This window comes from Coregonus clupeaformis, chromosome 12 (assembly GCF_020615455.1).
Source record: "Coregonus clupeaformis isolate EN_2021a chromosome 12, ASM2061545v1, whole genome shotgun sequence".
Taxonomy (NCBI): Eukaryota; Metazoa; Chordata; class Actinopteri; order Salmoniformes; family Salmonidae; genus Coregonus; species Coregonus clupeaformis.
In genome coordinates, this window is record NC_059203.1 from 23421280 (window position 1) to 23447020 (window position 25741).

Genomic DNA, 25741 nt, shown 5'->3' on the forward strand with positions numbered 1-25741 from the left:
TGTTTTCACTCCATAGCCTTCTCTCTCTGTTTTCACTCCCTAGCCTTCCCTCTCTGTTTTTTCACTCCTTTGCCTTCTCTCTCTCCGTGTTTTCACTCCCTAGCCTTCTCTCTCTGTGTTTTCACTCCCTTGCCTTCTCTCTTTGTGTTTTCACTCCCTAGTCTTCCCTCTGTGCTTTCACTCCCTAGACTTCCCTCTGTGTTTTCACTCCCTAGACTTCTCTCTATCCGTGTTTTCACTCCCTACCCTTCTCACTCTCTTTTCACTCCCTAGCCTTCTCTCTCTGTTTTCACTACCTAGTCTTCTCTCTCTGTTTTCACTCCCCAGCCTTCTCTCTCAGTTTTTTCACTCCCTAGCCTTCTCTCTCTGTGTTTTCACTCCATAGCCTTCTCTCTCTGTTTTCTCTCCCTTGCCTTCTCTCTATGTATTTTCAACCCCTTCCCTTCTCTCGCTCCGTGTTTTCACTCCCTAACCTTCTCTCTGTGTGTTTTCACTCCCCAGCCTTCTCCCTCTCTGTGCTTTCACTCTGCCTTCTCTGTCAGTGATTCCTCCTAGCCTTCTCTCTCTGTGTTTTCACCTCTGGCCTTCTCTATCTGTGTTTTCCTCCTATTCTCTCTCTGTGTTTGCTCCCATAACCTTCTCTCTCTGTTTTCTCTCCCTTGCCTTCTCTCTGTATTTTCGCTCCCCTTCGCCTTCTCCCTCACTGTGCTTTCACTCCTAGTCTCCCTCTCTGTGTTTTGATTCCCTATCATTCTCTCTCTCTCTGTGTTTTCACTCCTATCCTCTCTCTCTGTGTTTTCACTCCATAGCCTTCTCTCTCTGTGTTTTCACTCAACCTTCTCCTCACTGTTTTCCCTAGCCTTCCTATCCGTTGTTTTCACTACCTAGCCCTCTCTCTCTCTGTTTTCACTCCCTAGCCTTATCTCTCTGTGTTTTCACTTCCTACCCTTCTCGCTCTGTTTTCACTCCCTATCTTCTCTGTGTTTCACTCCCCAGCCTTCCCTCTCTTTGTTTTCCTCCCTACCCTTCTCTGTTTTCCTCTAGCCTCCCTCTCTGTTTTCACTCCTTTGCCTTCTCTCTCTGTGTTTTCACTCCCTTGCCTTCTCTCTTTGTGTTTTCAATCCCTACCCTTCTCACTCTGTTTTCACTCCCTAGTCTTCTCTCTCTGTTTTCACTGCCTAGTCTTCTCTCTCTGTTTTCACTCCCTAGCCTTCTCTCTCAGTTTTTTCTCTCCCTAGCCTTCTCTCTCTGTGTTTTCACTCCATAGCCTTCTCTCTCTGTTTTCTCTCCCTTGCCTTCTCTCTATGTATTTTCAACCCCTTCCCTTCTCTCGCTCCGTGTTTTCACTCCCTAACCTTCTCTCTGTGTGTTTTCACTCCCCAGCCTTCTCCCTCTCTGTGCTTTCACTCCCTAGCCTTCTCTGTCAGTGTTTTCACTCCCTAGCCTTCTCTCTCTGTGTTTTCACTCCCTGGCCTTCTCTATCTGTGTTTTCACTCCCTAGCCTTCTCTCTCTGTGTTTTAATTCCCTATCATTCTCTCTCTCTGTGTTTTCACTCCCTATCCATCTCTCTCTCTGTGTTTTCACTCCATAGCCTTCTCTCTCTGTGTTTTCACTCCCCAGCCTTCTCCCTCACTGTGCTTTCACTCCCTAGCCTTCCCTCTCTGTGTTTTAATTCCCTATCATTCTCTCTCTCTGTGTTTTCACTCCCTATCCATCTCTCTCTCTGTGTTTTCACTCCATAGCCTTCTCTCTCTGTGTTTTCACTCCCCAGCCTTCTCCCTCACTGTGCTTTCACTCCCTAGCCTTCCCTCTCCGTGTTTTCACTCCCTTGCCTTCCCTCTCTGTGCTTTCACTCCCTACCCTTCTCACTCTGTTTTCACTCCCCAGCCTTCTCTCTCTGTGTTTTCACTCCCTAGCCTTCTCTCTCTGTGTTTTAATTCCCTAGCCTTCTCTCTCTCTGTGTTTTCACTCCCCAGCCTTCTCTCTCTGTGTTTTCACTCCCCAGCCTTCTCTTTCTGTGTTTTCACTCCATAGCCTTCTCTGTGTTTTAATTCCCTAGCCTTCTCTCTCTCTGTGTTTTCTCTCCCCAGCCTTCTCCTTCTCTGTGCTTTCACTCCCTAGCCTTTTCTCTCTGTGTTTTAATTCCCTAGCCGTCTCTCTCTGTGTTTTCACGCCCTATCCTTCTCTCTCTCTGTTTTCACTCCGTAGCCTTCTCTCTCTCTGTGTTTTCACTCCCTAGCCTTCTCTCTCTCTGTGTTTTCACTCCATAGCCTTCTCTCTGTGTTTTCACTCCCCAGCCTCTCTCTGTGTTTTCACTCCATAGCCTTCTCTCTGTGTGTTTTCCCTCCCCAGCCTTCTCCCTCACTGTGCTTTCACTCCCTAGACCTCCCTCTCACTGTGTTTTTACTCCCTGCCCTTCTCTCTCTGTGTTTTCACTCCCCAGCCTTCTCTCTCCGTGTTTTCACTCCATAGCCGCCTTTCTCTGTGTTTTCACTCCCCAGCCTTCTCCCTCTCTGTGCTTTCACTCCCCAGCCTTCTCCCTCTCTGTGTTTTAATTCCCTAGCCGTCTCTCTCTCTGTGTTTTCACCCCCTATCCTTCTCTCTCTCTGTTTTCACTCCCCAGCCTTCTCCCTCACTGTGCTTTCACTCCCTAGCCTTCCCTCTCCGTGTTTTCACTCCCTAACCTTCCCTCTCTGTGTTTTAATTCCCTAGCCTTCTCTCTCTCTGTGTGTTTTCACTCCCTAGCCTTCTGTCTCACTGTGTTTTCACTCCATAGCCTTCTCTCTCGGTTTTGATCTCCCTTGCCTTCTCTCTATGTATTTTCACCTGCTTCCCTTCTCTCTTTCTGTGTGTATTCACTCCCTAACCTCCCCTCTCTGTGTTTTCACTCCCCAGCCTTCTCTCTCTCTGTGTTTTCACTCCCCAGCCTTCTCTCTCTGTGTTTTAATTCCCTAGCCGTCTCTCTTTCTGTGTTTTCACTCCCCAGCCTTCTCTCTCTCTGTGTTTTCACTCCCCAGCCTTCCCTCACTGTGCTTTCACTCCCCAGCCTTCCCTCACTGTGCTTTCACTCCCTAGCCTTCCCTCTCTGTGTGTTTTCACTCCCCAGCCTTCTCCCTCACTCTGTTTTCACTCCCTAGCCTTCTCTCTCTCTGTGTTTTCATTCCCTTCCCTCTCTGTGTTTTCACTCCCTAGCCTTCTCTCTCTCTGTGTTTTTACTCCCTGGCCTTCTCTCTCTTTGGTTTTCACTCCCTAGCCTTCTCTCTCTGGTTTCTCTCCCTTGCCTTCTCTCTCTATGTATTTTCACCCCCTTCCCTTCTCTCGCTCCGTGTTTTCACTCCCTAACCTTCCCTCTCTGTGTTTTCACTCCCTAGCGTTCTCTCACTCTGTTTTCACTCCCTAGCCTTCTGTCTCTCCGTGTTTTCACTCCCTAGCCTTCTCTCTCTGTTTTCACTCCCTAGCCTTCTCTCTGTCCGTGTTTTCACTCCATAGCCTTCCCTCTCTGTGTTTTCACTCCCTAGCTTTCCCTCTCTCTGTTTTCACTACCTATCCTTCTCTCTCTGTGTTTTCACTCCCTATCCTTTTCTTTCTCTCCGTGTTTTCACACCCTAGCCTTCCCTCTCTGTGTTTTCACTCCCTAGCTTTCCCTCTCTCTGTTTTCACTACCTATCCTTCTCTCTCTGTGTTTTCACTCCCTATCCTTTTCTTTCTCTCCGTGTTTTCACTCCCTAGCTTTCCCTCTCTCTGTTTTCACTACCTAGCCTTCTCTCTCTGTGTTTTCACTCCCCAGCCTTCTCCCTCTGTAATTTCACTCCCTGGCCTTCTCTCTCTGTGTTTTCATTCCCTAGCCTTCTCCCTCTCTGTGCTTTCACTCCCGAGCCTTCCCTCTCTGTTTTCACTCCTTAGCCTTCTCTCTCTGTGTTTTAATTCCCTAGCCTTCTCTCTCTCTGTGTTTTTACTACGTAGCCTTCTCTCACTGTGTTTTCATTCCATAGCCTTCTCTCTCTGTTTTCACTCCATAGCCTTCTCTCTGTATGTATTTTCACCCCTTCCCTTCTCTTGCTCCGTGTTTTCACTCCTTTCCCTCCTCTCTCTCCGTGTTTTCACTCCCTAGCCTTCTCTCTGTCCGTGTTTTCACTCCCTATCCTTCTCTCTCTCTGTTTTCTCTCCCTTGCCTTCTCGCTCTATGTATTTTCACCCCCTTCCCTTCTCTCGCTCCGTGTTTTCACTCCCTAACCTTCCCTCTCTGTGTTTTCACTCCCTACCCGTATCTTTCTCTCTCAGGTGTTTTCACTCCCTCCTTCTCTCTCTCTGTCTTTTCATCTCCCCGCCTTCTCCCTCTCTGTGCTTTCACTCCCTAGCCTTCCCCTCTCTGTGTTTTCACTCCTTAGCCTTCTCTCTCTGTGTTTTAATTCCCTAGCCTTCTCTCTCTCTGTGTTTTCACTCCGAGCCTTCTCCCTCTGTGTTTTCCTCCTGGCCTTCTCTCTCTCTGTGTTTCATTCCCTAGCATTCTCTCTCTGCTGTTTCATCTAGCCTTCTCTCTCTCTGTGTTTTCACTCCCTAGCCTTCTCTCACTGTGTTTTCACTCCATAGACTTCTCTCTATGTATTTTCACCCGCTTCCCTTCTCTCGCTCCGTGTTTTCACTCCCTAGCCTTCTCTCACTCTGTGTTTTGACTCCCTAGCCTACTCTCTGTGTGTTTTCACTCCATAGCCTTCTCTCTCTTTTTTCACTCCCTAGCCTTCTCTCTCTATGTATTTCACTCCTTTCCCTTCTCTCTCTCCGTTGTTTTCCTCCTAGCCTTCTCTCTCTGTTTTCCTCCTATCCTTCTCTCTGTCGTGTTTTCACTCCCTAGCCTTCCCTCTCTCTGTTTTCACTCCCTGCTTCTCTCTGTGTTTTCACTCCTTAGCATTCTCTCTCTGTGTTTTAATTCCCTAGCCTTCCCTCTCTCTGTTTTTACTCCGTAGCCTTCTCTCTCTCTGTGTTTTCACTCCCTAGCATTCTCTCACTGTGTTTTCACTCCATAGCCTTCTCTCTCTGTTTTCACTCCATAGCCTTCTCTCTGTATGTATTTTCACCCCCTTCCCTTCTCTTGCTCTGTGTTTTCACTCCCTAACCTTCCCTCTCTGTGTTTCCACTCCTTAGCCTTCTCTCTGTGTTTTAATTCCCTAGCCTTCTCTCTGTCCGTTGTTTTCACTCCTATCCTTCTCTCTCTGTGTTTTCACTCCATTAGCCTTCTCTCTCTCTCTGTGGTTTCACCCCTTCTTCTCTCAGCTCGTGTTTCCTCCTAGCCTTCTCTCTCTGTGTATTTTCATCACTTTCTCACTCTCTCTCCGTTTTTCACTCCTACTTCCCTCTCGGTGTTTTCACTCCTAGCCTTCTCTCTGTGTGTTTTTCCCGCCCTATTCTCTCTCTATTTATTTCATTCCTTTCCTTCTCTCTCCAGTGTTTTCACTCCCTAGCCTTCTCTCTCTGTTTTCCTCCTAGCCTTCTCTCTGTCGTGTTTTCACTCCCAGCCTTCCCTCTCTCTGTTTTCCTCCTGGCCTTCTCTCTGTGTTTTCACTCCTTAGCCTTCTCTCTCTGTGTTTTAATTCCCTAGCCTTCTCTCTCTGTGTTTTTATTCCGTAGCCTGTGGTCCTCTGTAGCTCAGCTGGTAGAGCACGGCGCTTGTGTCTCAGGTAGTGGGTTCGATCCCGGGACCACCCATACACAAAAAAATGTATGCACGCATGACTGTAAGTCGCTTTGGATAAAAGCGTCTGCTAAATGGCATATTATATTATATTATTATTATTCTCTCTCTCTGTGTTTTCACTCCCTAGCCTTCTCTCACTTTGTTTTCACTCCATAACCTTCCCTCTCTGTGTTTTCACTCCCTAGCCTTCTCTCTCTATGTATTTCACTCCTTTCCCTCCTCTCTCTCCGTTTTTTCACTCCCTAGCCTTCCCTCTCTGTGTTTTCACTCCTTAGCCTTCTCTCTGTGTGTTTTAATTCCCTAGCCTTCTCTCTCTGTGTGTGTTTTCACTCCGTAGCCTTCTCTCTCTCTGTGTTTTCACTCCCTAGCCTTCTCTCTGTCCGTGTTTTCACTCCCTATCCTTCTCTCTCTGTGTTTTCACTCCCTAGCCTTCTCTCTCTGTGTTTTCACTCCGTAGCCTTCTCTCTCTGTTTTCTCTCCCTTGCCTTCTCTCTCTATGTATTTTCACCCCCTTCCCTTCTCTCGCTCCGTGTTTTCACTCCCTAACCTTCCCTCTCTGTGTTTTCACTCCCTACCCGTATCTTTCTCTCCGTGTTTTCACTCCCTAGCCTTCTCTCTCTCTGTCTTTTCACTCCCCAGCCTTCTCCCTCTCTGTGCTTTCACTCCCTAGCCTTCCCTCTCTGTGTTTTCACTCCTTAGCCTTCTCTCTCTGTGTTTTAATTCCCTAGCCTTCTCTCTCTCTGTGTTTTCACTCCCCAGCCTTCTCCCTCTGTGTTTTCACTCCCTGGCCTTCTCTCTCTCTGTGTTTTCATTCCCTAGCCTTCTCTCTCTCTGTGTTTTCACTCCCCAGCCTTCTCCCTCTCTGTGTTTTCACTCCGTAGCCTTCTCTCTCTCTCTCTCTGTGTTTTCACTCCCTAGCCTTCTCTCTCTCTGTGTTTTCACTCCCTAGCCTTCTCTCACTGTGTTTTCACTCCATAGACTTCTCTCTATGTATTTTCACCCCCTTCCCTTCTCTCACTCCGTGTTTTCACTCCCTAGCCTTCTCTCTGTCTGTGTTTTCACTCCCTAGCCTTCCCTCTCTCTGTTTTCACTCCTTAGCCTTCTCTCTCTGTGTTTTAATTCCCTAGCCTTCTCTCTCTGTGTGTGTTTTCTCTCCGTAGCCTTCTCTCTCTCTGTGTTTTCACTCCCTAGCCTTATTTCTCTCTGTTTTTTCACTCCCTAGCCCTCTCTCTCTGTGTTTTCACTCCCTAGCCTTCTATCTCTGTGTTTTCACTCCCTAGCCTTCTCTCACTGTGTTTTCACTCCATAGACTTCTCTCTATGTATTTTCACCCCCTTCCCTTCTCTCGCTCCGTGTTTTCACTCCCTAGCCTTCTCTCTGTCCGTGTTTTCACTCCCTAGCATTCTCTCTCTGTGTTTTCATTCCCTAGCCTTCTCTCTCTCTGTGTTTTCACTTCCCAGCCTTCTCCCTCTCTGTGCTTTCACTCCCTAGCCTTCTCCCTCTCTGTGCGTTCACTCCCTAGCCTTCCCTCTCTGTGTTTTCACTCCATAGCCTTCTCTCTCTTTTTTCACCCCTAGCCTTCTCTCTGTCCGTGTTTTCACTCCCTAGCCTTCCCTCTCTCTGTTTACACTCCCTGGCCTTCTCTCTGTGTTTTCACCCCCCAAAGCCTTCTCTCTCTGTGTTTTCACTCCATAGCCTTCTCTCTCTGTGTTTTCACTCCATAGCCTTCTCTCTCTTTTTCACCCCCTAGCCTTCTCTCTCTATGTATTTTCACCCCCTTCCTTTCTCTTGCTCTGTGTTTTCTCCCTAACCTTCCCTCTCTGTGTTTTCACTCCCTAGCGTTCTCTCACTGTGTTTTCACTCCTAGCCTTCTCTCTCTATGTATTTTCCTCCTTTCCTCTCTCTCCGTGTTTTCCTCCTAGCCTTCTCTCTCCGTGTTTTCACTCCTAGCCTTCTCTCTCTGTTTTCACTCCTAGCCTTCTCTCTGTCAGTGTTTTCACTACCTAGCCTTCTCTCTCTGTGTTTTCACTCCATACCCGTATCTTTCTCTCCGTGTTTTCACTCCCTAGCCTTCTCTCTCTGTTTTCACTCCCTAGCCCTCTCTCTGTCAGTGTTTTCACTACCTAGCCTTCTCTCTCTGTGTTTTCACTCCATACCCGTATCTTTCTCTCCGTGTTTTCACTCCCTAGCCTTCTCTCTCTCTGTGTTTTCACTCCCCAGCCTTCTCCCTCTGTGTTTTCATTCCCTAGCCTTCTCTCTCTCTGTGTTTTCACTCATTAGCCTTCTCTCTCTGTGTTTTAATTCCCTAGCCTTCTGTCTCTGTGTGTGTTTTCACTCCGTAGCCTTCTCTCTCTCTGTGTTTTCACTCCGTAGCCTTCTCTCTCTCTGTGTTTTCACTCCCTAGCCTTCTCTCTCTCTGTTTTCACTCCCTAGCCTTCTCTCTGTTTGTTTTCTCTCCATATTCTCTCTCTTTTTCACCCCCTAGCTTACTCTCTCTATGTATTTCACTCCTTTCCCTTCTCTCTTCCGTGTTTTCGCTCCTCCTTCTCTCTCTCTGTGTTTCCTCCCTAGCCTTCCTCCTCTCTGGTTTTCCTCCCCAGCCTCTCTCTCTCTGTGCTTTCACTCCATAGCCTTCTCCCTCATGTGCTTTCACTCCCTAGCCTTCCCTCCCCGTGTTTTCACTCCCTAGCCTTCCCTCTCTGTGTTTTCACTCCCCAGCCTTCTCTCTCTGTGTTTTCATCCATAGCCTTCTCTCTCTGTGTTTTCCTCCCTATCCTTCTCTCTCTCTCTGTGTTTTCACTCCGTAGGCTTCTCTCTCTCTCTCTGTGTTTTCCTCCCTAGCCTTTCTAGCTCTGGTTTTCTTTTCATAGCCTTCTCTCTCGGGTTTTCTCTCCCTTGCTTCTCTCTCTGTATTTTCACCCCCTTCCCTTTTCTCGCTCCGTGTTTTCACTCCCCAGCCTTCTCTCTCTCTGTGTTTTCACTCCCCAGCCTTCTCCCTCACTGTGCTTTCACTCCCTAGCCTTCCCTCTCCGTGTTTTCACTCCCCAGCCTTCTCCCTCACTGTGCTTTTCCACTCCATAGCCTTCTCTCCTGTGTTTTTCTCCTCCATAGCCTTCTCTCTCTGTTTTCCCTCCATAGCCTTCTCTCTCTCTTTGTATTTTCACTCCTTTCCCTTTCTCTCTCTGTGTTTTCACTCCATAGCCTTCGTTCTCTGTGTTTTCACTCCCCAGCCTTCTCGCTGTGTGTTTTCACTCCATAGCCTTCTCTCTCTGTTTTCAATCCCTAGCCTTCTCTCTCTATGTATTTCACTCCTTTCCCTTCTCTCTCTCTGTGTTTTCACTCCATAGCCTTCGTTCTCTCTGTGTTTTCACTCCATAGCCTTCGTTCTCTGTGTTTTCACTCCCCAGCCTTCTCCCTCTCTGTGCTTTCACTTCCTAGCCTTCTCTCTCTGTGTTTTAATTCCCTAGCCTTCTCTCTCACTGTGTTTTCACTCCATAGCCTTCTCTCTCTGTTTTCCCTCCATAGCCTTTCTCTCTGTGCATTTTTCCCCCTTCCCTTCTCTCGCTCAGTGTTTTCACTCCCCTAACCTTCCCTCTCTGTGTTTTCACTCCCTAGCCTTCTCTCACTCTGTGTTTTCACTCCCTAGCCTTCTCTCACTCTGTGTTTTCACTCCATAGCCTTCTCTCTCTGTTTTCAATCCCTAGCCTTCTCTCTCTATGTATTTCACTCCTTTCCCTTCTCTCTCTCTCCGTGTTTTCACTCCATAGCCCCTATCTCTATGTTTTCACTCCATAGCCTTCTCTCTCTCTCTGTGTGTTCACTCCTAGCCTTCTCTCTCTGTGTTTTCGTTCCATAGCCTTCTCTCTGTTTTCTCTCCTTGCTTCTCTCTGTGCATTTTCCCCCTTCCCTTCTCTCAGCTCCGTGTTTTCACTCCCTAACCTTCCCTCTCTGTGTTTTCACTCCCTTGCCTTCTCTCACTCTGTGTTTTCACTCCCTAGCCTTTCCTCTCTCTGTTTTCACTCCCCAGCCTTCTCCCTCTTTGTTTTCACTTCCTGGCCTTCTCTCTCTCTGTGTTTTCTCTCCCCAGCCTTCTCCCTCTCTGTGCTTTCACTCCCTATCCTTCCCTCTCTGTGTTTTCACTCCCCATCCTTCTCTCTCTCTGTGTTTTCACTCCATAGCATTCTCTCTCTGTGTTTTCACTCCCCAGCCTTCTCCCTCACTGTGCTTTCACTCCCTAAACCTCCCTCTCTGTGTTTTCACTCCCCAGCCTTCTCTCTCGGTTTTCTCTCCCTTGCCTTCTCTCTATGTATTTTCGCCCCCTTCCCTTCTCTCACTCTGTCTTTTAATTGCCTATCGTTCTCTCTCTCTGTGTTTTCACTCCCTATCCATCTCTCTGTGTGTTTTCAGTCCATAGCCTTCTCTCTGTGTGTTTTCACTCCCCAGACTTCTCCCTCACTGTGCTTTCACTCCCTAGCCTTCCCTCTCCGTGTTTTTACTCCCTGGCCTTCTCTCTCTGTGTTTTCACTCCATAGCCTTCGTTCTCTGTGCTTTCACTACCTAGCCTTCTCTCTCTGTGTTTTAATTCCCTAGCCTTCTCTCTCTCTGTGTTTTCACTCCCTATCCTTCTCTCTCTCTGTTTTCACTCCCTAGCCTTCTCTCTCTCTGTGTGTTTTCACACCATAGCCTTCTCCCTCTGTGTTTTCACTCCCCATCCTTCCCTCACTGTGCTTTCACTCCCTAGCCTTCCCTCTCTGTGTTTTCACTCCCTATCCTTCCTCTCTCTGTGTTTCACTCCTTAGCCTTCCCCTCTATCTCTGTCATCTATTCTCACTGTGTTTTCACTCCATAGCTTTCGCTCTCTGTTTTCACTCCATAGCCTTCTCTCTGTATGTATTTTCACCCCCTTCCCTTCTCTTGCTCTGTGTTTTCACTCCCTAACCTGCCCTCTCTGTGTTTTCACTCCCTAGCCTTCTCTCTGTGTTTTAATTCCCTAGCCTTCTCTCTGTCCGTGTTTTCACTCCCTATCCTTCTCTCTCTCTGTGTTTTCACTCCGTAGCCTTCTCTCTCTCTGTGTTTTCACCCCCTTCCCTTCTCTCAGCTCCGTGTTTTCATCCTAGCCTTCTCTCTCTATGTATTTTCAATCCTTTCCCTCCTCTCTCTCCGTTTTTTCACTCCCTAGCCTTCCCTCTCTGTGTTTTCACTCCCTAGCCTTCTCTCTGTGTGTTTTCACCCCCTAGCCTTCTCTCTCTATGTATTTAATTCCTTTCCCTTCTCTCTCTCCCTGTTTTCACTCCTAGCCTTCTCTCTCTGTTTTCACTCCTAGCCTTCTCTCTGTCCGTGTTTTCACTCCTAGCCTTCCCTCTCTCTGTTTTCACTCCTGGCCTTCTCTCTGTGTTTTCACTCCTTAGCATTCTCTCTCTGTGTTTTAATTCCCTAGCCTTCTCTCTCTCTGTGTTTTTACTCCGTAGCCTTCTCTCTCTGTGTTTTCACTCCCTAGCCTTCTCTCACTGTGTTTTCACTCCATAGCCTTCTCTCTCTGTTTTCACTCCATAGCCTTCTCTCTGTATGTATTTTCACCCCCTTCCCTTCTCTTGCTCCGTGTATTCACTCCCTAACCTTCCCTCTCTGTGTTTTAATTCCCTAGCCTTCTCTCTCTGTGTGTGTTTTCACTCCGTAGCCTTCTCTCTCTCTGTGTTTTCACTCCCTAGCTTTCTCTCTCTCTGTGTTTTCACTCCCTAACCTTCCCTCTCTGTGTTTTCACTCCCTAGCCTTCTCTCTGTGTTTTAATTCCCTAGCCTTCTCTCTGTCCGTGTTTTCACTCCCTAGCCTTCTCTCTCTCTGTTTTCACTCCCTAGCCTTCTCTCTGTCCGTGTTTTCACTCCCTAGCCTTCTCTCTGTCCATGTTTTCACTCCCTAGCCTTCCCTCTCTCTGTTTTCACTCCTTAGCCTTCTCTCTCTGTGTTTTAATTCCCTAGCCTTCTCTCTCTGTGTGTGTTTTCTCTCCGTAGCCTTCTCTCTCTCTGTGTTTTCACTCCCTAGCCTTATTTCTCTCTGTTTTTTCACTCCCTAGCCCTCTCTCTCTGTGTTTTCACTCCCTAGCCTTCTCTCTCTGTGTTTTCATTCCCTAGCCTTCTCTCTCTCTGTGTTTTCACTTCCCAGCCTTCTCCCTCTCTGTGCTTTCACTCCCTAGCCTTCTCCCTCTCTGTGCGTTCACTCCCTAGCCTTCCCTCTCTGTGTTTTCACTCCATAGCCTTCTCTCTCTTTTTTCACCCCTAGCCTTCTCTCTCTATGTATTTCACTCCTTTCCCTTCTCTCTCTCCGTGTTTTCACTCCCTAGCCTTCTCTCTCTGTTTTCACTCCCTAGCCTTCTCTCTGTCCGTGTTTTCACTCCCTAGCCTTCCCTCTCTCTGTTTACACTCCCTGGCCTTCTCTCTGTGTTTTCACCCCCCAAAGCCTTCTCTCTCTGTGTTTTCACTCCATAGCCTTCTCTCTCTGTGTTTTCACTCCATAGCCTTCTCTCTCTTTTTCACCCCTAGCCTTCTCTCTCTATGTATTTTCACCCCCTTCCTTTCTCTTGCTCTGTGTTTTCACTCCCTAACCTTCCCTCTCTGTGTTTTCACTCCCTAGCGTTCTCTCACTGTGTTTTCACTCCCTAGCCTTCTCTCTCTATGTATTTTCACTCCTTTCCTCTCTCTCCGTGTTTTCACTCCCTAGCCTTCTCTCTCCGTGTTTTCACTCCCTAGCCTTCTCTCTCTGTTTTCACTCCCTAGCCTTCTCTCTGTCAGTGTTTTCACTACCTAGCCTTCTCTCTCTGTGTTTTCACTCCATACCCGTATCTTTCTCTCCGTGTTTTCACTCCCTAGCCTTCTCTCTCTGTTTTCACTCCCTAGCCTTCTCTCTGTCAGTGTTTTCACTACCTAGCCTTCTCTCTCTGTGTTTTCACTCCATACCCGTATCTTTCTCTCCGTGTTTTCACTCCCTAGCCTTCTCTCTCTCTGTGTTTTCACTCCCCAGCCTTCTCCCTCTGTGTTTTCACTCCCTGGCCTTCTCTCTCTCTCTGTGTTTTCATTCCCTAGCCTTCTCTCTCTCTGTGTTTTAATTCCCTAGCCTTCTGTCTCTGTGTGTGTTTTCACTCCGTAGCCTTCTCTCTCTCTGTGTTTTCACTCCGTAGCCTTCTCTCTCTCTGTGTTTTCACTCCCTAGCCTTCTCTCTCTCTCTGTTTTCACTCCCTAGCCTTCTCTCTGTTTGTTTTCTCTCCATAGCCTTCTCTCTCTTTTTTCACCCCCTAGCCTTCTCTCTCTATGTATTTCACTCCTTTCCCTTCTCTCTCTCCGTGTTTTCACTCCCTAGCCTTCTCTCTCTGTTTTCACTCCCTATTCTTCTCTCTGTCCGTGTTTTCACTCCCTAGCCTTCTCTCTCTCTGTGTTTTCACTCCCTAGCCTTCCCTCTCTGTGTTTTCACTCCCCAGCCTTCTCTCTCTCTGTGCTTTCACTCCATAGCCTTCTCCCTCACTGTGCTTTCACTCCCTAGCCTTCCCTCCCCGTGTTTTCACTCCCTAGCCTTCCCTCTCTGTGTTTTCACTCCCCAGCCTTCTCTCTCTGTGTTTTCACTCCATAGCCTTCTCTCTCTGTGTTTTCACTCCCTATCCTTCTCTCTCTCTGTGTTTTCACTCCGTAGCCTTCTCTCTCTCTCTCTGTGTTTTCACTCCCTAGCCTTCTCTCGCTCTGTGTTTTCTTTTCATAGCCTTCTCTCTCGGTTTTCTCTCCCTTGCCTTCTCTCTATGTATTTTCACCCCCTTCCCTTTTCTCGCTCCGTGTTTTCACTCCCCAGCCTTCTCTCTCTCTGTGTTTTCACTCCCCAGCCTTCTCCCTCACTGTGCTTTCACTCCCTAGCCTTCCCTCTCCGTGTTTTCACTCCCCAGCCTTCTCCCTCACTGTGCTTTCACTCCCTAGCTTTCTCTCACTGTGTTTTCACTCCATAGCCTTCTCTCTCTGTTTTCACTCCATAGCCTTCTCTCTCTCTTTGTATTTCACTCCTTTCCCTTCTCTCTCTCTGTGTTTTCACTCCATAGCCTTCGTTCTCTGTGTTTTCACTCCGCAGCCTTCTCGCTGTGTGTTTTCACTCCATAGCCTTCTCTCTCTGTTTTCAATCCCTAGCCTTCTCTCTCTATGTATTTCACTCCTTTCCCTTCTCTCTCTCTGTGTTTTCACTCCATAGCCTTCGTTCTCTGTGTTTTCACTCCCCAGCCTTCTCCCTCTCTGTGCTTTCACTTCCTAGCCTTCTCTCTCTGTGTTTTAATTCCCTAGCCTTCTCTCTCACTGTGTTTTCACTCCATAGCCTTCTCTCTCTGTTTTCACTCCATAGCCTTCTCTCTCTATGCATTTTCACCCCCTTCCCTTCTCTCGCTCCGTGTTTTCACTCCCTAACCTTCCCTCTCTGTGTTTTCACTCCCTAGCCTTCTCTCACTCTGTGTTTTCACTCCCTAGCCTTCTCTCACTCTGTGTTTTCACTCCATAGCCTTCTCTCTCTGTTTTCAATCCCTAGCCTTCTCTCTCTATGTATTTCACTCCTTTCCCTTCTCTCTCTCTCCGTGTTTTCACTCCATAGCCTTCTATCTCTATGTTTTCACTCCATAGCCTTCTCTCTCTCTCTGTGTGTTCACTCCCTAGCCTTCTCTCTCTGTGTTTTCATTCCATAGCCTTCTCTCTGTTTTCTCTCCCTTGCCTTCTCTCTATGCATTTTCACCCCCTTCCCTTCTCTCGCTCCGTGTTTTCACTCCCTAACCTTCCCTCTCTGTGTTTTCACTCCCTTGCCTTCTCTCACTCTGTGTTTTCACTCCCTAGCCTTCCCTCTCTCTGTTTTCACTCCCCAGCCTTCTCCCTCTTTGTTTTCACTTCCTGGCCTTCTCTCTCTCTGTGTTTTCTCTCCCCAGCCTTCTCCCTCTCTGTGCTTTCACTCCCTATCCTTCCCTCTCTGTGTTTTCACTCCCCATCCTTCTCTCTCTCTGTGTTTTCACTCCATAGCATTCTCTCTCTGTGTTTTCACTCCCCAGCCTTTCTCCCTCACTGTGCTTTCACTCCCTAAACCTCCCTCTCTGTGTTTTCACTCCCCAGCCTTCTCTCTCGGTTTTCTCTCCCTTGCCTTCTCTCTATGTATTTTCGCCCCCTTCCCTTCTCTCACTCTGTCTTTTAATTCCCTATCGTTCTCTCTCTCTGTGTTTTCACTCCCTATCCATCTCTCTGTGTGTTTTCAGTCCATAGCCTTCCCTCTCCGTGTTTTTACTCCCTGGCCTTCTCTCTCTGTGTTTTCACTCCATAGCCTTCGTTCTCTGTGCTTTCACTACCTAGCCTTCTCTCTCTGTGTTTTAATTCCCTAGCCTTCTCTCTCTCTGTGTTTTCACTCCCTATCCTTCTCTCTCTCTGTTTTCACTCCCTATCCTTCTCTCTCTCTGTGTTTTCACACCATAGCCTTCTCCCTCTGTGTTTTCAGTCCCCATCCTTCCCTCACTGTGCTTTCACTCCCTAGCCTTCCCTCTCTGTGTTTTCACTCCCTATCCTTCTCTCTCTCTGTGTTTTCACTCCCTAGCCTTCCCTCTCTCTGTTTTCACTCCCTGGCCTTCTCTCTGTGTTTTCACTCCTTAGCCTTCTCTCTCTGTGTTTTAATTCCCTAGCCTTCCCTCTCTCTGTTTTTACTCCGTAGCCTTCTCTCTCTCTGTGTTTTCACTCCCTAGCCTTCTCTCACTGTGTTTTCACTCCTAGCCTTCTCTCTGTGTTTTCACTCCTAGCCTTCTCTCTCTCTGTGTTTTCACCCTTCACCTTCTCTTCTCTGTGTTTTCACTCCTAGCCTTCTCTCTGTGTTTTAATTCCCTAGCCTTCTCTCTGTCTGTGTTTTCACATCCTAGCCTTCTATCTCTGTGCTTTCACTCCCTAGCCTTCTCTCTGTCCGTGTTTTCACTCCCTAGCCTTCTATCTCTGTGCTTTCACTCCCTAGCCTTCTCCCTCTCTGTGTTTTCACTCCATAGCCTTCTCTCTCCTTTTTCACCCTAGCCTCTCTCTCTATATATTTCACTCCTTTCCTTCTCTCTCTCCGTGTTTTCACTCCCTAGCCTTCTCTCTCTGTTTTCACTCCCTAGCCTTCTCTCTGTCCGTGTTTTCACTCCCCTAGCCTTCCCTCTCTCTGTTTACACTCCTGGCCTTCTCTCTGTGTTTTCACCCCCAAAGCCTTCTCTCTGTGTTTTCACTCCATAGCCTTCTCTCTCTGTTTTCTCTCCCTTGCCTTCTTTCTCTATGTATTTTCACCCCCTTCCTTTCTCTCGCTCCATGTTTTCACTCCCTAACCTTCCATCTCTGTGTTTTCACTCCCTAGCGTTCTCTCACTCTGTGTTTTCACTCCCTAGCCTTCTATCTCTATGTATTTTCACTCCTTTCCTCTCTCTCTGTGTTTTCACTCCCTAACCTGCCCTCTCTGTGTTTTAATTCCCTAGCCTTCTCTCTGTCCGTGTTTTCACTCCCTATCCTTCTCTCTCTCTGTGTTTTCACTCCGTAGCCTTCTCTCTCTCTGTGTTTTCACCCCCTTCCCTTCTCTCGCTCCGTGTTTTCACTCCCTAGCCTTCTCTCTCTATGTATTTCAATCCTTTCCCTCCTCTCTCTCCGTTTTTTCACTCCCTAGCCTTCCCTCTCTGTGTTTTCACTCCCTAGCCTTCTCTCTGTGTGTTTTCACCCCCTAGCCTTCTCTCTCTATGTATTTCATTCCTTTCCCTTCTCTCTCTCCCTGTTTTCACTCCCTAGCCTTCTCTCTCTGTTTTCACTCCCTAGCCTTCTCTCTGTCCGTGTTTTCACTCCCTAGCCTTCCCTCTCTCTGTTTTCACTCCCTGGCCTTCTCTCTGTGTTTTCACTCCTTAGCATTCTCTCTCTGTGTTTTAATTCCCTAGCCTTCTCTCTCTCTGTGTTTTTACTCCGTAGCCTTCTCTCTCTCTGTGTTTTCACTCCCTAGCCTTCTCTCACTGTGTTTTCACTCCATAGCCTTCTCTCTCTGTTTTCACTCCATAGCCTTCTCTCTGTATGTATTTTCACCCCCTTCCCTTCTCTTGCTCCGTGTATTCACTCCCTAACCTTCCCTCTCTGTGTTTTAATTCCCTAGCCTTCTCTCTCTGTGTGTGTTTTCACTCCGTAGCCTTCTCTCTCTCTGTGTTTTCACTCCCTAGCTTTCTCTCTCTCTGTGTTTTCACTCCCTAACCTTCCCTCTCTGTGTTTTCACTCCCTAGCCTTCTCTCTGTGTTTTAATTCCCTAGCCTTCTCTCTGTCCGTGTTTTCACTCCCTAGCCTTCTATCTCTGTGCTTTCACTCCCTAGCCTTCTCTCTGTCCGTGTTTTCACTCCCTAGCCTTCTATCTCTGTGCTTTCACTCCCTAGCCTTCTCCCTCTCTGTGTTTTCACTCCATAGCCTTCTCTCTCTTTTTCACCCCTAGCCTTCTCTCTCTATGTATTTCACTCCTTTCCCTTCTCTCTCTCCGTGTTTTCACTCCCTAGCCTTCTCTCTCTGTTTTCACTCCCTAGCCTTCTCTCTGTCCGTGTTTTCACTCCCTAGCCTTCCCTCTCTCTGTTTACGCTCCCTGGCCTTCTCTCTGTGTTTTCACCCCCCAAAGCCTTCTCTCTCTGTGTTTTCACTCCATAGCCTTCTCTCTCTGTTTTCTCTCCCTTGCCTTCTTTCTCTATTTATTTTCACCCCCTTCCTTTCTCTCGCTCCATGTTTTCACTCCCTAACCTTCCATCTCTGTGTTTTCACTCCCTAGCGTTCTCTCACTCTGTGTTTTCACTCCCTAGCCTTCTATCTCTATGTATTTTCACTCCTTTCCTCTCTCTCCGTGTTTTCACTCCCTAGCCTTCTCTCTCTGTTTTCACTCCCTATTCTTCTCTCTGTCCGTGTTTTCACCCCCTAGCCTTCTCTCTCTGTGTTTTCACTCCACAGCCCACACTCTCTGTGTTTTCACTCCCTAGCCTTCCCTCTCTGTGTTTTCACTCCCCAGGCTTCTCTCTCTGTGTTTTCACTCCATAGCCTTCTCTCTCTGTGTTTTCACTCCCTATCCTTCTCTCTCTGTGTTTTCACTCCCCAGCCTTCTCCCTCACTGTGCTTTCACTCCCTAGCCTTCTCCCTCACTGTGCTTTCACTCCCTAGCCTTCCCTCTCCGTGTTTTCACTCCCTAGCCTTCCCTCTCTGTGTTTTCACTCCCCAGCCTTCTCTCTCTGTGTTTTCACTCCATAGCCTTCTCTCTCTGTGTTTTCACTCCCTATCCTTCTCTCTCTCTGTGTTTTCACTCTGTAGCCTTCTCTCTCTCTCTCTGTGTTTTCACTCCCTAGCCTTCTCTCTCTCTCTGTTTTCTTTTCATAGCCTTCTCTCTCGGGTTTCTCTCCCTTGCCTTCTCTCTATGTATTTTCACCCCCTTCCCTTTTCTCTCTCTGTGTTTTCACACCCCAGCCTTTTCCCTCACTGTGCTTTCACTCCCTAGCCTTCCCTCTCCATGTTTTCACTCCCCAGCCTTCTCCCTCACTGTGCTTTCACTCCCTAGCCTTCTCTCACTGTGTTTTCACTCCATAGCCTTCTCTCTCTGTTTTCACTCCATAGCCTTCTCTCTCTATGCATTTTCACCCCCTTCCCTTCTCTCGCTCCGTGTTTTCACTCCCTAACCTTCCCTCTCTTTGTTTTCACTCCCTAGCCTTCTCGCTGTGTGTTTTCACTCCATAGCCTTCTCTCTCTGTTTTCAATCCCTAGCCTTCTCTCTCTATGTATTTCACTCCTTTCCCTTCTCTCTCTCTGTGTTTTCACTCCGTAGCCTTCTCTCTCTCTCTGTGTTTTCACTCCCTAGCCTTCTCCCTCACTGTGCTTTCACTCCCTAGCCTTCCATCTCTGTGTTTTCACTCCCTAACCTTCCCTCTCTGTGTTTTCACTCCCCAGCCTTCTCTCTCGGTTTTCTCTCCCTTGCCTTCTCTCTATGTATTTTCGCCCCCTTCCCTTCTCTCACTCTGTGTTTTAATTCCCTATCGTTCTCTCTCTCTGTGTTTTCACTCCCTATCCATCTCTCTGTGTGTTTTCAGTCCATAGCCTTCTCTCTGTGTGTTTTCACTCCCCAGCCTTCTCCCTCACTGTGCTTTCACTCCCTAGCCTTCCCTCTCCGTGTTTTTACTCCCTGGCCTTCTCTCTCTGTGTTTTCACTCCATAGCCTTCGTTCTCTGTGCTTTCACTTCCTAGCCTTCTCTCGCTGTGTTTTAATTCCCTAGCCTTCTCTCTCACTGTGTTTTCACTCCATAGCCTTCTCTCTCTGTTTTCACTCCATAGCCTTCTCTCTCTATGCATTTTCATCCCCTTCCCTTCTCTCGCTCCGTGTTTTCACTCCCTAACCTTCCCTCTCTGTGTTTTCACTCCCTAGCCTTCTCTCACTCTGTGTTTTCACTCCCTAGCCTTCTCTCTCTATGTATTTCACTCCTTTCCCTTCTCTCTCTCCGTGTTTTCACTCCATAGCCTTCTCTCTCTCTCTCTCTCTCTCTGTGTTTTCACTCCCTAGCCTTCTCTGTCTCTGTGTTTTCATTCCATAGCCTTCTCTCTCAGTTTTTACTCCCTAGCCTTCTCTCTCTGTTTTCACTCCCTTGCCTTCTCTCTCTGTTTTCACTCCCTTGCCTTCCCTCCCTGTTTTTTCACTCCCCAGCCTTCTCTCTCTGTGTTTTCACTCCGTAGTCTTCTCTCTCTCTATTTTTTCACTCCCCGGCCTTCTCTCTCTCTGTGTTTTCACTCCCTAGTCTTCTCTCTTTCTGTGTTTCCGCTCCCTAGTCTTCTCTCTCTGTGTTTTCACTCCCTAGCCTTCTCTCTCTGTTTTAATTCCCTAGCCTTCTCTCTCTGTGTTTTCACTCCCTATCCTTCTCTCTCTCTGTTTTCACTCCCTAGCCTTCTCTCTCTCTCTGTGTTTTCACTCCCCAGCCTTCTCCCTCACTGTAATTACACTCCCTAGCCTTCCTTCTGTGTTTTCACTCCCTAACCTTCCCTCTCTGTGTTTTCACTCCATAGCCTTCTCTCTCTGTGTTTTAATTCCCTAGCCTTCTCTCTCTCTGTGTTTTCACTCCCTATCCTTCTCTCTCTCTGTGTTTTCACTCCGTAGCCTTCTCCCTCTGTGTTTTCACTCCCCATCCTTCCCTCACTGTGCTTTTACTCCCTAGCCTTCCCTCTCTGTGTTTTCACTCCCTATTCTTCTCTCTCTCTGTGTTTTCACTCCGTAGCCTTCTCTCTCTGTGTGTGTTTTCACTCCATAGCCTTCTCCCTCTGTGTTTTCACTCCCCATCCTTCCCTCACTGTGCTTTCACTCCCTAGCCTTCCCTCTCTGTGTTTTCACTCCCTATCCTTCTCTCTCTCTGTGTTTTCACTCCCCAGCCTTCTCTCTCTCTGTGTTTTCACTCCCCAGCCTTCTCTCTCTCTGTGTTTTCACTCCATAGCCTTCTCTTTCTGTGTTTTCACTCCCCAGCCTTCCCTCACTGTGCTTTCAATCCCTAGCCTTCCCTCTCTGTGTTTTAATTCCCTATCCATCTCTCTCTCTGTGTTTTCACTCCCTATCCTTCTCTCTCTCTGTTTTCACTCCGTAGCCTTCTCTCTCTCTGTTTTTTCACTCCCTAGCCTTCTCTCTCTCTTGTTTTCACTCCATAGCCTTCTCTCTCGGTGTTTTCACTCCCCAGCCTTCTCCCTCTCTGTGCTTTCACTCACTAGCCTTTTCTCTCTGTGTTTTAATTTCCTAGCCTTCTCTCTCTCTGTGTTTTCACTCACTATCCTTCTCTCTCTCTGTGTTTTCACTCCATAGCCTTCTCTCTGTTTTCTCTCCCTTGCCTTCTCTCTATGTGTTTTCACCCCCTTCCCTTCTCTCGCTCTGTTTTCACTTCCTAACCTTACTTCTCTGTGTTTTCACTCCCTATTCTTCTCTCACTCTGTGTTTTCACTCCCCAGCCTTCTCTCTCTCTGTGTTTTCACTCCCTATCCTTCTCTCTCTCTGTGTTTTCACTCCGTAGCCTTCTCTCTCTCTGGGTTTTCACTCCCCAGCCTTCTCTCTCTCTGGGTTTTCACTCCCTATCCTTCTCTCTCTCTGTGTTTTCACTCCATAGCCTTCTCTCTCAGTTTTCTCTCCCTTGCCTTCTCTCTATGTGTTTTCACCCCCTTCCCTTCTCTCGCTCTGTGTTTTCACTTCCTAACCTTACTTCTCTGTGTTTTCACTCCCTATTCTTCTCTCACTCTGTGTTTTCACTCCCCAGCCTTCTCTCTCTCTGTGTTTTCACTCCCTATCCTTCTCTCTCTCTGTGTTTTCACTCCGTAGCCTTCTCTCTCTCTGGGTTTTCACTCCCCAGCCTTCTCTCTCTCTGGGTTTTCACTCCCCAGCCTTCTCTCTCTCTGGGTTTTCACTCCCCAGCCTTCTCTCTCTCTGGGTTTTCACTCCCTATCCTTCTCTCTCTCTGTATTTTCACTCCCAAGCCTTCTCTGTGTTTTCACTCCCTAGCCTTCCCTCTGTGTTTTCACTCCCAAGCCTTATCTCTTTGTTTTCACTCCCTAGCCTTTTCTCTCTCTGTTTTCACTCCCTAGTCTTCTCTCTCTCCGTGTTTTCACTCCCTAGCCTTCCCTCTGTGTTTTCACTCCCTATCCTTCTCTCTCTCTGTGTTTTCACTCCGTAGCCTTCTCTCTCTCTGGGTTTTCACTCCCCAGCCTTCTCTCTCTCTGGGTTTTCACTCCCTATCCTTCTCTCTCTCTGTGTTTTCACTCCATAGCCTTCTCTCTCAGTTTTCTCTCTATGTGTTTTCACCCCCTTCCCTTCTCTCGCTCTGTGTTTTCACTTCCTAACCTTACTTCTCTGTGTTTTCACTCCCTATTCTTCTCTCACTCTGTGTTTTCACTCCCCAGCCTTCTCTCTCTCTGTGTTTTCACTCCCTATCCTTCTCTCTCTCTGTGTTTTCACTCCGTAGCCTTCTCTCTCTCTGGGTTTTCACTCCCCAGCCTTCTCTCTCTCTGGGTTTTCACTCCCCAGCCTTCTCTCTCTCTGGGTTTTCACTCCCCAGCCTTCTCTCTCTCTGGGTTTTCACTCCCTATCCTTCTCTCTCTCTGTATTTTCACTCCCAAGCCTTCTCTGTGTTTTCACTCCCTAGCCTTCCCTCTGTGTTTTCACTCCCAAGCCTTATCTCTTTATTTTCACTCCCTAGCCTTTTCTCTCTCTGTTTTCACTCCCTAGTCTTCTCTCTCTCCGTGTTTTCACTCCCTAGCCTTCCCTCTGTGTTTTCACTCCCTAGCCTTCTCTCTCCGTTTTTTTCTTTCCCTAGCCTTCTCTCTCCGTTTTTGTCTTTCACTCGCCTTCTCTCCCTCTGTGTTTCCACTCCCTAGCCTTCTCTCTCTGTGTTTTCACTCCCTAGCCTTCTCTCTGTTTTCTCTCCCTTGCCTTCTCTCTATGTGTTTTCACCCCCTTCCCTTCTCTCGCTCTGTGTTTTCACTTCCTAACCTTACTTCTCCGTGTTTTCACTCCCTAGCCTTCTCGCTCTGTGTTTTCACTCCCTAGCCTTCTCTGTCTGTGTTTTCACTCCTTAGCATTCTCTCTCTCTGTGTTTTCACACCCCAGCCTTCTCTCTCTCTGTTTTTTCGCTCCCTAGCCTTCTCTCCCTCTGTGTTTTTGCTCCCTAGCCTTCTCTCCCTCTGTGTTTTCACTCCCTAGCCTTCTCTCTCTCTGTGTTTTCACTCCCTAGTCTTCTCTCTTTCTGTGTTTCCGCTCCCTAGTCTTTTCTCTCTGTGTTTTAACTCCTTAGCCTTCTCTCTCTGTTTTCACTCCCTAGCCTTCTCTCTCTCTCTGTGTTTTCACTCCCCAGCCTTCTCTCTCTCTGTGTTTTCACTCCCCAGCCTTCTCTCTCTCTGTGTTTTCGCTCCCCAGCCTTCTCTCTGTCTGTGTTTTTACTCCCTAGCCTTCTCTCTCTGTTTTCACTCCCTTGCCTTCTCTCTCTGTTTTCACTCCCTTGCCTTCCCTCCCTGTTTTTTCACTCCCCAGCCTTCTCTCTCTGTGTTTTCACTCCGTAGTCTTCTCTCTCTCTGTTTTTTCACTCCCCGGCCTTCTCTCTCTCTGTGTTTTCACTCCCTAGTCTTCTCTCTCTGTGTTTTCACTCCCTAGCCTTCTCTCTCTGTTTTCATTCCCTAGCCTTCTCTCTGTGTTTTCACTCCCTAGCCTTCTCTCTGTCTGTGTTTTTACTCCCTAGCCTTCTCTCTCTGTTTTCACTCCCTTGCCTTCTCTCTCTGTTTTCACTCCCTAGCCTTCTCTCTCTCTCTGTGTTTTCACTCCCCAGCCTTCTCTCTCTCTCTGTTTTCACTCCTCAGCCTTCTCTCTCTCTGTGTTTTCGCTCCCCAGCCTTCTCTCTGTCTGTGTTTTTACTCCATAGCCTTCTCTCTCTGTGTTTTCACTCCCTTGCCTTCTCTCTCTGTTTTCACTCCCTAGCCTTCCCTCCCTGTGTTTTCACTCCCCAGCCTTCTCTCTCTCTGTGTTTTCACTCCGTAGTCTTCTCTTTCTCTGTTTTTTCACTCCCCGGCCTTCTCTCTCTCTGTGTTTTCACTCCCTAGTCTTTTCTCTCTCTGTGTTTCCACTCCCTAGCCTTCCCTCCCTGTGTTTTCACTCCCTAGCCTTCTCTCTCCGTTTTTTTCTTTCCCTAGCCTTCTCTCTCTGTGTTTACACTCCCTAGCCTTCTCTTTCTGTGTTTACACTCCCTAGCCTTCTCTTTCTGTGTTTTCACTCCCTAGCCTTCTCTCTCTCTGTGTTTTCACGCCCTAGCCTTCTCTCTCTCTGTGTTTTCACGCCCTAGCCTTCTCTCTCTGTGTTTTCACTCCCCTTCCCCTTTTTCTATAGAATCGATGGATAACAATCTGACGGGAATGTTGTTTTTCTCCTATGAGTTTCTAACTCTCTCTTTCAATCCTCTCTCCCTCCGTCCCTCCATATAGAGTCTGTGGACACTAAGCTGATGAACTTCAGTAACCTGCTGATGATGTACCAGGACCAGGGTGGCAGCCCGGACTCTAACGACGACGACAGCTCCAAGCTGTCCATGTTGCCCCACCTGGCCGACCTGGTCAGCTACAGCATCCAGAAGGTCATTGGTTTCGCTAAGATGATCCCCGGCTTCAGGTGGGTGTGTGTGGGGTAATGGGTGGTTGGGGTGAGGGGGTAAAGGATGTGTGTTTTCTTACAGTATGTGCTTTTTTAAATGTGTTGAACTCTAAATGTACACCACATTTAAATTCCAAAAATGTCATAGTGCAATATTCCTGATTATACAACAGGTGGGTCTAATCCTGAATGCTGATTGGTTAAAACCGCATTCCAGCCGGTGTCTATTCCGTACACCACATTTAAATAACAAAAATGTCATAGTGCAATATTCCTGATTATACAACGGGTGGGTCTAATCCTGAATGCTGATTGGTTAAAACCGCATTCCAGCCGGTGTCTATTCCGTACACCACATTTAAATACCAAAAATGTCATAGTGCAATATTTCTGAGTGTGTGGTTGTGCCTGCATGTGTGTGTGTTTGTGCGTGTATGAACAGTTTCCCTGAATCACAGGATTTCCAATAATGGATTCATCAACTCTATTCGTTACGAATATAAACAAGGCCTTATTTGTGGGTTTACTCGTTTAACACTAGAAGTGCCGAGGTAGTCATTTTGACTGCATTTGCATGTTCAAATTGAAATATCTCAGCAATTCCTTAAGTCATGCCCCCCACCGTTCTTGACTTTTCCTAAATAAGTCTTTTTAGCAGAGGTATGCTGTTAGAATTTTGATATCACAAATATAATTTGTGTTATAAGCTGATTAAGGAGGACATGTCATTTTTTTCCCTGAGCTCCAAAAAGTGACTTTTTCAAATCATCCTACAGAGTCACATGCAGGTACGATGTTTTGATTTTTATATAGTTTCAGACAGAGCAGATTCTGAGGTCTCCAAAACACATACCTTTACCAAATAACTTTCAAAATATCACTTTTTCGAAGAATAACCTTTGCACTCCACACGTGAGCATGCGGCAGCAGATTGACTACAGTAACATAAACTAATGAAAATGCTAGTGTGTTCTTTGAAATACATTTATTTTCGTATTCTAATGTTACCCAAGACCTTCATAAACACAACCAAAGGATACTTTTCCGATAGCATATATGAAATGTATTTATTAGACTTAGAATGTTGCGGTATGCAAATTGCGGTATGCAAATTGGAGTGGGTCTAGGGTTTCTGGGATAATGGTGTTGATGTGAGCCATGACCAGCCTTTCAAAGCACTTCATGGCTACAGACGTCAGTGCTACGGGTCAGTAGTCATTTAGGCAGGTTATCTTAGTGTCCTTGGGCACGGGGTCTATGGTGGTCTGCTTGAAACATGTTGGTATTACAGACTCAGTCAGGGACATGTTGAAAATATCAGTGAAGACACTTGCCAGTTGGTCAGCATATGCTCGGAGTACACGTCCTGGTAATCCGTCTGGCCCTGCGGCCTTGTGAATGTTCACCTGCTTAAAAGTCTTACTCACATCGGCTACGGAGAGCGTGATCACATAGTCATCCGGAACAGCTGGTGTTCTCATGCATGCTTCAGTGTTGCTTGCCTCGAAGCGAGCATAGAAGTGGTTTAGCTCGTCTGGTAGGCTTGTGTCACTGGGCAGCTCGCGGCTGTGCTTCCCTTTGTATTCTGTAATAGTTTTCAAGCCCTGCCACATCCGACGAGCGTCAGAGCCGGTGTAGTACGATTCAATCTTAGTCCTGTATTGACTCTTTGCCTGTTTGATGGTTCGTCGGAGGGCATAGCGGGATTTCTTATAAGCGTCCGGGTTAGAGTCCCACTCCTTGAAAGCGGCAGCTCTACCCTTTAGCTCAGTGCCGATGTTGCCTGTAATTCATAGCTTCTCATTGGGGTATGTACGTACGGTCACTGTGGGGACGACGTCATCGATGCACTTATTGATGAAGCCAGTGACTGATGTGGTGTACTCCTCAATGCT

The 25741-nt window shown here is 47.5% G+C and overlaps 1 protein-coding gene across 4 annotated transcripts in view; it reads left to right on the forward strand.

The window, feature by feature from the left end:
- The window catches only part of LOC121578020 (vitamin D3 receptor B-like), a 120189-nt gene that overhangs the window by 81326 nt on the left and 13122 nt on the right, over positions 1-25741 (forward strand). For all 4 annotated transcript variants that reach the window (XM_041892060.2, XM_041892061.2, XM_041892062.1 and 1 more), the window contains one exon: positions 23681-23864. In XM_041892060.2, coding sequence (XP_041747994.1) covers positions 23681-23864 — 184 coding nt within the window. The remainder of the gene's footprint in view (positions 1-23680; positions 23865-25741) is intronic.